The sequence below is a fragment of the Callorhinchus milii genome, unplaced genomic scaffold (genome assembly GCF_018977255.1).
Source record: "Callorhinchus milii isolate IMCB2004 unplaced genomic scaffold, IMCB_Cmil_1.0 Scaffold23, whole genome shotgun sequence".
NCBI lineage: Eukaryota > Metazoa > Chordata > Chondrichthyes > Chimaeriformes > Callorhinchidae > Callorhinchus > Callorhinchus milii.
In genome coordinates, this window is record NW_024704764.1 from 6,069,381 (window position 1) to 6,081,040 (window position 11,660).

General features: G+C 43.7%; 1 protein-coding gene across 1 annotated transcript; it reads left to right on the forward strand.

Moving 5' to 3' along the window:
* Nucleotides 1–1,417: 1,417 nt before the first annotated feature.
* On the forward strand, nucleotides 1,418–5,888 carry ndufa4a (NDUFA4 mitochondrial complex associated a). Its single transcript, XM_042343289.1, has 4 exons — nucleotides 1,418–1,537; nucleotides 2,945–3,033; nucleotides 3,470–3,530; nucleotides 5,630–5,888. The coding sequence occupies exons 1-4, from the start codon at nucleotides 1,496–1,498 to the stop codon at nucleotides 5,684–5,686; spliced, it is 249 nt and encodes an 82-aa protein (XP_042199223.1). The 5' UTR covers nucleotides 1,418–1,495; the 3' UTR covers nucleotides 5,687–5,888.
* Nucleotides 5,889–11,660: the final 5,772 nt, after the last annotated feature.

An 11,660-nucleotide genomic window follows, 5' to 3' on the forward strand; every position in this document is an offset into this window, starting at 1 on the left:
CACGAGAGCTGTCACTGCCACAGCTAAGTTCGAGTGATTTATGATAGTAGTCAGTCAATATGATCACAGTTTTATCAATTAAAATTGCAAGTAAAGTGAATTGTTTTATAAGCATGCTATCAACTTTTATGATTTGTCATTTGGTGGGTGCAATAAAATACTGTTGACTGATAATATAAAATCATAATTTTACATTTGATCCAACGCCTTTCACATCGGGAGAATACCTGAAAGCGCAGCACAGGATATGCTTAAAAGTGTATTTTGTGGTTGACAACCAGTTTGCACACAGAAAAATCCCACAACCAGACGGAGTGAATGGCCAATATGGAAGATTGCTGGTCAGGACACCGAGAGAAAGAAACTCCCTTCTCTTTGAAATAGTCAAATGGAATTGGTTTAATGTCTCATCAAAGGACGGTTCCTGCAACAACTCAACGCTCTCACTCATTGCAACGGGAGCTAAGACTATGTGACTAGAGGGATGCATGGTGACAGCAGAACAAGGCTTAAGCGTTGCAAAGGGCAATTGCAGGACAAAGTGGAGTCCTGTAGCTCAGTGGTTAGAGCGCCCGTCTTGCTGACGAGAGGACCCGGGTTCGATTCCCAGGCAGGGAGAAACGTTGCACAAGTTTTCTTACCCCACACGCCTCTGTTTACCAGCAGTAAGTAGGAACCCGGTTGTCAGTCGATCGGCGGATTACTTTTCCGCGGGTAATAATCCCTTCAAAAATAAAAATAATAATAATAAATTGGTCACTTCAATCCATGACTGTGGGACGCTGCTCTGGCAATTGGCTGCCACGTTTCGCCCACAAAACATAGTCAATTCACTTTACAGTGTATTCTGTGAAGCGCTTTGAGACGTCTGGAAGACGTGATAAAGTGCTGCCAGGATTATTATGATCATATTATCATTATATATGGTATATTATTGTAATATATTATTATATATTATATATCGTTGTTACATATTATGATTATATGCTATATTATCTTGTATTATTATTGTTATTAAGACGCCAGGAAGCTTTTTCTTTACCAAAGAGGTAATTAACGAATGGGGAACAGGTTTCTGGGGCCACTGAGAACAGGTGGATCTGAGGACCTCCTTCACCCAAACCCAACTCGCGCCCAATGTCGGTGTTCTGTGACTGAACCGCTAGGGGGCGGGAGAGGGGGAGAGGGGGCGGGAGAGGGGGGGGCTTTCCACTGAGCATCCATGTTGACCAAACAGATTGCCAGAGTTTTTTTTCTCTGGCGAAAACAAAAACATCTCGAGAATTTTTTTTTTTTTAAAAATCAGCATTGCCGACCTAGCAACTGTTTTTGTGGGGGGGGTGGGAGTTAAGTTCTATTCTCCCCCTCCCCTTAGGTTTCAACATTTTTTAAAAAAAAACCTTGTTCAGGCATATGTGACGGACCCCTGGTGCTCAGAGCAGGACCCCAGGGTGGCAGTTGGAGGTCGCGCGGCCGAGAGACAGAGACGGTCGCCATGTTACGTCTGATGTACCAGCAGGCCAAGAGGCACCCGAGCGTGAGTAGCCAGGCTTTCGGACGCGGCTTTTGACAACCTCCCTTACCCCCTCACCCCACCTCCCTTGCCCCCTCACCCCTCCCTTACCCCCTCACCCCCTTACCCCCTCCCCGGCCCGAGTGGAGGAGCGGCGCCGCCCTAACCTTGAGCCGAGGCCTGAGACCTCCCCAGCAATCAGCTCTCCCTTGTGAGGCGAGTTACTCACTGAGCTATAGGACTTCATTGGGTAATGAGAACATTTTTTAGCCGATTTAGAAAATCCGGTACATTTTGATATTCTTATTTGCTGTGAAAGGAGAATTAAGTTTCAAGGTGAACGATCAAACGTCCTCAAAAACAGACCACCAGGAGAGATGTGTATTTGTAATCTGAACTATGGACTGAGTAAGGGCATTAAACACCTTGTTGCTGTCACTTAAAACTTAAAAAGTTTTTATTATATCATATTCCAGGGTCTCATAGATTGAAACACTTTGAGACATCGTCCTAACCTGAGAGGTGCTGCACTAAATGTAAGGATTGTTATTTTGCCTTAATAACAATAATCCTTTATTTTATAGTGCTTTATTACTCTGTTGGGACACCTCAAAGCGCTTCACAGAATATACTGTAAAACTGGAAATATACTTCTTCCTACTCTCTAAATTGCTTTACTGTTAGTTATGAAATTCCCCTTTCAGTAAATTACTTTGTTGTAAACAACCTCTATTTTAAGATTAAAGGATAACTCAGTAAAGACTGCAATTCTGCTATACTAGTCCACGCGAAGAGTGCTATAATTGCAAGTTGTTGTTACGATGTGATTTTCTGATACCAAACCTTCAGCCTCTCTGAATTTTTTTGATCTATGGCAAATTATCATCAGTCTGTTTATGACATGCAATAAACACTTTGGCCAAGAAATGTTGTATTGTGTGTAATCATATCTTGGGATTTTCCCCTTCCTCTTGTACTGTGTTGTAAAAAGTAGCTTGTGCAGTAAGACAAGCTTTTAACCGACGAAATGGAAGTAATTTCCATTCAGTGACAATTTGATGCAAGTCTGAGATTCTTTCGTCTTGTTATTCTGTTATAGTTGTGTAAAAAGTTATCTGTATCATTTTCAGTGAGCCATACATTCATTAATTAATAAATACCAATTATGTGGCCATGGGACTGAGAAGTTGAAAGATTTCAGCAGTCTTATTTAATGTTTTTGAAGGATAGCATCAAAGAATTGTTCAAGACAACCGTGATTAGCACTAATAAACTTGGTAAATAACTTCTTTGTTATTTTGTATTGACTGACCAGTTTTTCAATGAGTCCTAAGATAATTGCTGCAATTAATTCTAAAGTTCATACTGTTTTTCTGGAAGTGTTATTATTGACATATTTGGTAATCTGCTGATGTATTTTCTTTTTAATAGTTGGTTCCTTTGTTTGCCTTCATTGGGATTGGAAGTTTCGGTGCAGGCGGTTACCTCCTCCGCCTTGCTCTCCGCAACCCTGATGTTTGGTAGGTACCCTGTATGTTGTAATATTAATCTGCTGCTTATTTTTTAGAGGCCAAAATCTGGCTTTGAATAAACTACAGTCCATGTCTACATATCCACTTCACGAGTGTATCCTCATAACATTGCTCTCCTTACTTCTGCTCCTTGTCCTAAAAGCATAACTGTTGGTTATTCATCTGAAAAATACAGTCATTAATCTTCACAGTATATTCTGTGCAGCACTTAGTGACATCCCCCTAATGTGAAAGGCATTACATCAATTAAGAATTATTTTGTGTGTCCCTAGATCCTCCAATACTATTCACAAGCTGATATTTTCTAGGTCTCTTTTATTTGATATTGCTAAGTGACTCAGCACCAGCTATTTTTCATGACAGTTTGGTGCGTTTTTACTAAGTTTAGGTTAATATCTTTTTTGTTGCTGTTTTGTCCATATAGCTGGGATCACAAGAACAACCCTGAGCCATGGAATCGACAGGATGCCACTCACCAATACAAGGTAATGTACAATTTTCTTTTTAAGTGTGAGAAACCAAATCATTAGTGATGACAATTTTAAAACGGACCAAATTAGCAAATCTGCACTGTTTGTTGGGCTATTATTTAGTCCGTTGCTTTGGGTCCATATAGAATTGTGATTCCACGCAGATGGTAAAATTGGAATGATTTTACCATAAAATTGGAACAGAATTTTTTAATTATGTGCAATAAAACAATGCCATTGTTGATAATAGCAATAAACATAATATTAGCTGTTGGTGTTTGTCCAATCAAAATCGGAAAAATCAGAATGGCTTGGCAGATGGATGGATGGCTTGTACTTGTGTGCATTATATAATTATAATATAGAATAATCCTTGAATTTGGTAACTTGCAACTGGATTATATGAATCAACAGTATTCTGGAATGAAATTAACTGTCGGCCCTCCTCTCCTAAAGCCACTCACTCGTGTTGAGCTCCAGCCCCACAAGTGTTGGCAGCCTTCTGGTCAGGCATCAGGTGGCTATTCTTAAAGTGCCCCTCAGACATTGAGAACCAGCAAGCTATTGGAATGTGAAAGCCAATCCCTGTTGAATTCTTTGATGTTAACATGTATTCATCAGCAGGAGAGGCTACGCAGCTATTGGGAGCAGCTTTGTTTTTTCACTCCTTCCAGGGCAGCTAAACCGATGTAATGCCCCACTGATGAAATTCACTTTAATTTTATATTGATATTCCTATTTTTGCGAAAGGAGAATTGAGTTTCAAGGTTAATGAGCAAAGGTCCTCAAAACAGACCAATATTTCAAAATTTGCTTTAATTTTTGTCTTTCGTACAATTTTAATCTCAAATAATCCTATTACCCAGGAGCTCCAGACAGCTGAATTTCTTCTTATCCCGAAAATCTGAACAAAATTCAAGAACTTTGTCCTCATTACTCCGGTCATACCGAAGCCTTATCAGTTACACATGGATGTACCTTTTCTGATTTAACCGATCAAATGATGCAATAACAAGGCAATTACGTTGCATTCAATTCATTAAGGTTTTAAAGGTGACCTTTGTCTCCCATGTGTGGAGAGCTGCTATTGTTACACACTTACCCGGGTGGCCGAGGGAATGGTCGAAGAGGAAGGTCTTTAGACGGGACTTGAAGGAGACAAGAGAGTGGGTGAGGTGGAGGGATTGTGGAATAGAATGTGGGGCCAGAGATGCTGAATGCCCGACCGACAATGGTGGGGCGGGAAGTGTGGGAGACCTGAAGCAGGCCAGTGTCTGCCGAGCGGAGGCAGCGGACAGGCTGATATGGGGTTAGGAGGTCAGAGAGATGGGGGGAGCAAGACCGTGAAGGAACACCGTACCTTGAATTTCCTTAGCGAAGTGTTTATGTACAGAGTGCAGTAAGTGATATTAGCAGAGACAAACTGATGACGTGGAACCAGGTCACTTTTAGAACAGGAAGATGGCTGCTTATGCTGTAGTCAATCCCTCCAGTAACCATGTTTCTCAGGGCACTAAAAGTGAACCCACATTCTCGTGAGATGCTTAATAATGGTATTGCTCTGTATGTACAATATGGAATATATTGGTCTGTTGTTGAGGACCTTTGATAATTCACCTTGAAACTTAATTCTCCTTTCATAACAAATAAGAATATCAAAATGTACTGGATTTTCTAAATTGGCTAAAAATGTTCTCATTACCCGATTAAGTCGTATAGCTCAGTGAGTAACTCGCCTCACAAGTGAGAGACCTGGGTTCAGTTCTCTGTTGGGCAAAACGTTGGGCAGGTTTCCTTACTTCAAACGTCTCTGTTTACCTAAGCAGTATATAGGAACCCGGTTGTTAGTCAATCACTTTTCCGGGGGTAATAATTCCTTCAAAATAAATAAATTGATCTCTAAATCCCCGACTGTTTGTGGGACACTGCTGTGCACCATTGGCTGCTGCATTTTGCCCACAAAATATACAGACAATTCACTTTACAGTATATTCTGTGAAGCGGTTTGAGACATCTCGAAGACGTGATAAGGAACTATATCAAATGCAAGGATTATTATTATTAATTGGAAAATTCCATATGTTCATTAAAGTTTTCACTTTTTCCCCCATTAGTTCTATGCTGTGAACCTGGACTACAGTAAACTGAAGAAGGACAGGCCAGATTTCTAATGTTGAAGATCATGTAAACTATCAATGGTATTGCCAGCCTACGAAGCAATCCGCACAATGATACATCTTACTGGGATCTCACAATAATATGTTATTGCTATGTTTACATAGTCGTTTTCCTTAATTATGTATATATGGAATGCTCACATCAATAAACGTTGGAGAGCTGCAGTTACATTTACTTGAATGTTGCTGTTATAAACAGTGGTTTTCTGAGTCGTAAATTTGTGGGTTCAAGCTTCATGTCGCGATTTGGAACCCAAATAGTCAATTTATGAAGCACTTTAGGCGGTGTTGGAAGTGATTTTTTTTTTGTTCAGCACTCCCAAGATGCTACCCAATGTGAAAGGGCTCTAAAACAACAACAAGATTCCATTTATAAAGCGCCTTTCACGTCAGGAGGACGTCCCAAGGTGCTGCACAGTTGGGTCAGGACCCGAGCAGGGGGAAATGGTCAGGGTGAGGGGAGGGAAGGGAGGGAGCGAGGAGGGGGAAATGGTCAGGGTGAGGGGAGGGAAGGGAGGGAGCGAGGAGGGGGGAAATAGTCAGGGTGAGGGGAGGGAAGGGAGGGAGCGAGGAAGGGGAACAGAGTCGAGAGGGGAGCTGAAGGCTCGGTCAAAGAGAAAGGTTTTGAGACCGGCCTTGAAGGAGGAGAGGGAGGAAGCGGCGAAGGCACTGGGGGATAGAGTTCCAGAGCCTCGGGGCTGAGAGGCCGAAGGCCCGACCACCGATGGTAGGGCGGTTGGGGCGGGGGATGTGGAGCAGACCGGAGCCAGAGGAACGGAGGGTACGGGCAGGTAGGTAGGGGGATAGTAGGTCAGAGAGGTAGGAGGGAGCGAGGCCGTGGATGGCCTTGTAGGTGAGGATGAGGATCTTGAAATCAATCCTCTGGGGGATAGGGAGCCAGTGGAGGCGAGTGAGGGTGGGAGTGATGTGGTCGCGAAGCCTGGTGCGGGACAGTACACGAGCTGCAGAGTTCTGAATGACCTGCAGCTTGTGGAGGGAGGTGGCGGGAAGGCCGGCGAGGAGAGAGTTCCCATAGTCCAGCCTTGAGGTGACAAAGGCGTGAACCAGGGTTTCAGCAGCGTGAGGGGTGAGGTAATGCCGTAGTCTGGCGATGTTCCGGAGGTGATGGAAGGCGGTGCCAGTTGTGGTGCGGATGTGAGGGAGAAAGGACAGCTCAGGGTCGAACAAAACGCCGAGGTTCCTGATGGCCTTGAGAGGTGGAGAGTGCAGTCTTGGATGCTGATGGTGTCGGTGCCTGAGGTGCGGAGGCGCTGACGTGAGCCAATCAGGAGGGCCTCAGTTTTGCACACGTTGAGCTGAAGAAAGTTGTCTCTCGTCCAGGACTCGATGTCGGACAGGCAGCTGTCAGGACATCGGTGGTCGTGGAATTGAGGGTAGAGGAGGAAAGGTAGAGTTGGGTGTCATCCGCATACATGTGGAAGTTAACCCCATGTTTGCGGATGATGTCACCGAGGGGGAGCATATAGAGGGTGAAGAGGAGGGGACCGACCGTATCGAATGCTGCCAATAGGTCGAGGAGGACGAGGAGACAGAGGGAGCCCTGGTCACAGATAGTCAGGATATCATTGGTGACCTTGACCAGGGCAGTTTCTGTGCTATGAGCAGCACGGAAACCTGACTGAAGGGGTTCAAAAAGAGAATGGGTGGAGAGGAAAGAGCGCAGTTGGGAGGCGACAACTCTTTCCAAGACTTTGGAGAGAAAGGGGAGGTTGGAGATGGGCCGGTAACTTGATAGCTGCGACGCATCAAGGGAGGGTTTTTTCAGGGTGGGCGTGATGGTGGCAGTTTTTAATGGAAAGTGACTGGGTGACTGTCCGGCATGGTAGGAAGAGGGGACGGGCTGGGCAAAATGCCTTCAATAGTGTAGCACTCTTAAACCAGTACTCTGTACTGAATATTGAGAGTTGATATCTCTAGGGAGGACAGTAAAAAACGATTTGTTGAACAGCGGGACATAGGTAACAGGAGCAATGCTGTTGCCATAGGGGATACAACAGTGAGAGGTATAGACAGACGTTTCTGTAACAGAAAACGGGAGTCAAGGATGGTATGTTGCCTCCCTGGTGCAATAGTCTTAGACATCGCGGAACGGGTGGATAAAATTCTTCAGAAGGGAAGGAGAACATCCAGAAGTGGTGGTCAAGGTGGGGATCCATGATATTGGTTAAAAAAGGGCTGAGACTGCAGGGTGAATATCAAAAGCTGGGAAACATAATAAGGAATAGAACATCCAAGGTGGTGATCTCTGGATTACTCCCTGTGCCTTGGGCTAAGTACCATAATGGCAGAATCAAGCATATGAATGCTTGGCTGGAGAAATGGTCCAGAAAAGCGGGCTTCAGATTTCTATATCATTGGGACCAGTTCTGGGGCAGGTGGGACCTGTACCATATGGATGGGTTGCACCTAAACAGGGCTGGGGCGAATGTGCTTGCAGACAGGCTAACTACTGCTGTTGGGGAGGGTTTAAACTAGTTTTGAGGGGGGAAGGGAATGCAAAAAATGAAGAGCTAGAAAATGGAGAAATAAAACAGGGGGAAGCGCAGAACAGGTCAAGTCGGTCTTGGAGTGCATGTGCCTAAATGCACAGAGTTTAGCAAACAAGATTGGTGAGCTGCAGGCTCAAGTGGTCATGGGGGAGACGATGTAGTAGCAGTAACAGAGACTTGGCTCAAACAAGGACAGGAATGGGAGCTGAATATTCCTGGCTATAATGTATTCAGGAGGGATAGGGAAAGAAAAAAAGGAGGGGGTGTGGCAATGTTAATCAAGGATACGGTTATAGCCGTGGAAAGGGTCGAGGTGCTGGAGGGCCCCAAAACGGAATCTATCTGGTTAGAGTTAAGGAACAAAAAAGGAGCTGTTACGCTGGTAGGGGTATACTATAGACCACCAAATAGTGGGAAGGAAATAGATGAGCAGATCTGCAAGGAGATCTCAGACAGATGCAAGGCCAATAGAGTCGTGATAATGAGGGACTTTAATTATCCCAACATAGACTGGCAAACAACAGCGCAAAGGGCAAGGAGGGGGAAATATTCTGCAAATGCATACAGGACAACTTTCTTGATCAGTACGTTTCCAGCCCAACGAGGAAGGAAGCAGTGCTAGATCTAGTTCTAGGGAATGAAGTAGGACAAGTGGAGCAGGTTTCAGTGGGAGAGAATCTGGGTAATAGTGATCATAACATCATTGGATTCATATGGAAGGAGATGAGGAACCATCTAAGGTGAAGATATTCAACTGGAAGAGGGCAAATTTCAGTGAGTTAAAAAGGGACCAAGCCAAGGTGGACTGGAAAGAAAGAGTGGCAGGTAAAACAACTAAAGAGCAGTGGGAAGTCTTCAAGGATGAGATAGCTCGGGGACAGAATAAATGCATTGCCACAAAAGGGAAAAGTAGGGCATCCAAACCTCCGTGGATGACGAAGCTAATTGTATCTAGAATGAAGCAGAAAAAGGAGGCGTATGACAAATGTCAAACCCAAGACACAGAAGACAACCAAATAGAATATAGGAAGTGCAGAAGAGATTTGAAAAAAAAAGCGCCCAGTTCTGGGCACCACACTATAGGAGGGATGTTAAGGCATTGGAAAGGGTGCAGAGGAGATTTACGAGGATGGTACCAGGAATGAGGGACCGTGATTATGAGGAAAGGCGAGAGAGGCGAGGATTATTCTCGTTGGAGCAGGAGGAGACCTAATAGAGTTCTTCAAAATCATGAGGGGATTTGATAGGTTGGAAAGGGAAAAACTGTTTCCACTGGTGGGTGTTTCGGTGACTTGAGGTCACAGGTTTAAAATAGTCTCTAAAAGAAGCAGAGGGGAAGTGAGAAGAAATTTTTTCACGCAGCGAGTTGTTCGAATCTGGAACGCATTGCCTGAAAGGATGGTCGAGGCCGATTCGATAACTACTTTTAAAAATGTGGTGGATGGGTATTTGAGGAGGACGGGTTTGCAGGGATATGGGAAAAAGACTGGGGAGTGGGATTGACATTAATTGTTCTATTCAAAGAGCCGGCACAGACTCGATGGGCCGAATGGCCTCTTTTTGTGCTGTACGATTCTATGATTCTGTGAAGTCTGCATTTAACAAGTACAGTGAAAAGTTTGATACTGAGAAGATTTCACAGATGTTGCAATCACACAGACAATAAGGCTTGTTCAACTGCACGGAACAAGTACAGTAGTCATAATATGCGTCTAATTTAAATTAGAATTCTGCCTTTCTATGCAAAGAGAGTGATTACCATCGATCATCCCTACCCATATGCAAAGCCAATTGGATGCGAGCATGGAGAGAGTTTCAAAAGGTAAATAGGATGCAACAAACTATTTACAGATATGTCCTACCTCCCCAGCCTTCCCCCCACCCCCACCCATTATTAATTATTCATTTGCGCTAACAGATTTTTTTCTCTCTCTGTGCTTTGTGTGCCTTGTGGATAGCCAGCCACATTAACTTTGAATGGACATTACACGCGGACAGAAATAATTAATGATGATTACACACTGTAATAGAGCTTGACTGAAAGGATGGGAATACACTTCACAGATGGTCACATCTCCGGAGCGTGCACTTTGTGCCACGTGTTGAGAAATTCATCACAAAGTCAATACTGAAAAAGGCAATTACAGTGAGGCTTTGCCACCTTTGGTGGGGGTTCTGCTCAGTAGAGTGAGGCGACCTTACCATGGCTTAGATCCATGCCTTCAAACACCTTTTAAGGACATTTGCTGGATTAATTTTCCATTAACTCACATGTTTAATTTGCCCTGTTGTAAGGAAACTGTAATAATAATTTGTAACCGCTATAAGCCCAATCGTTGCCAGATGTTGCTTTTCATCACAATACATTTTCACAGCCATCTGCTCGTGCCTCAAACTCAGCTGTTTGTTCTGTCTTCTGGAACATTTTTTTTGTGGATTCAGTCAGGATTCATGCTCTTCCATCAACATCTTTTCAAAGCTCACATAATATAAAAGAAATGTATGGGACGGAGTTCCTTACTCCACACACCTCTGTTCACCGAGCAGAAGGCAGGAACCCGGTTATTAGTCGATTGGCGGGGATTGTTTTCTGAGGATAATAATCCCTTCAAAAAAAAAAGGGTCACTCAATCCACGACTGTTTGTGGTACGCTGCTGTGCGCAATTGGCTGCCGCGTTTCTCCCACAAAATATACGGTCAATTCACTTTACAGTACATTCTGTGAAGCGCTTTGAGACGTCTCAAAGACATGATAAGGCGCTGTATCAAATGCAAGGATTATTATTAAGATTATTATTATTTAAGGCTATGTAACCCCAGGCTTGAGATGATGTTGATATTTTTGAACTGTTTCACTCGGTGAATGAGTGTCTGATTTTTATCTGATTCCCTCGTCCAGATGATTAGATTGCAATTTTGGCGTAATTGTGCACTTCCAAGTTTATTTGAGTGTTTAGATTGAAGGATTAGCATTGACTTCCCTACGAACCCCACCCCAACCCCACACACACACAGCCCACAAATGCCATCCTGTGACTGTTCCTTGATGGACAGTTTTTCCCCAAGCCTGACAGCTGGGTTTCACTTAAAACTGAAAGCAGCGATTGAGAAAATATGGCCTTTCATCATGCAAATATATGCTGGACAGCAATGTGAGGATCTCACTCTTTTGATTAGCGCTGTTTATCTTTTGCACATAACTTGGCAACAGAATTAAGATGGTGTGATAGACATCAGACCGAGAAATTATTATTTTCTCTCGACACTTATCTTCTGCTGAACAGCCTACCTCAGATTGTAGTGGATATAAGTGCTATTTAATGGACCCTTTTTTTTTTAGCTTGGTAGCAAGTTTATTAAGTGTCAGTTATGTTGCTACTGTAAGGTTCCCATAGCTTTTACCGAACCCTTTATTGAAATTCACATCAGGAGGACGTTTCAAAGCGCTTCACAGGAT

Bases quoted from the DNA above. Each gene is read 5' to 3' on its own strand.
- ndufa4a (XM_042343289.1), top strand. From the start codon at position 1,496: ATGTTACGTCTGATGTACCAGCAGGCCAAGAGGCACCCGAGC. The intron at 1,538-2,944 runs GTGAGTAGCCAG...TCTTTTTAATAG, and splicing joins AGGCCAAGAGGCACCCGAGC to TTGGTTCCTTTGTTTGCCTT. The intron at 3,034-3,469 runs GTAGGTACCCTG...TTGTCCATATAG, and splicing joins CTCCGCAACCCTGATGTTTG to CTGGGATCACAAGAACAACC.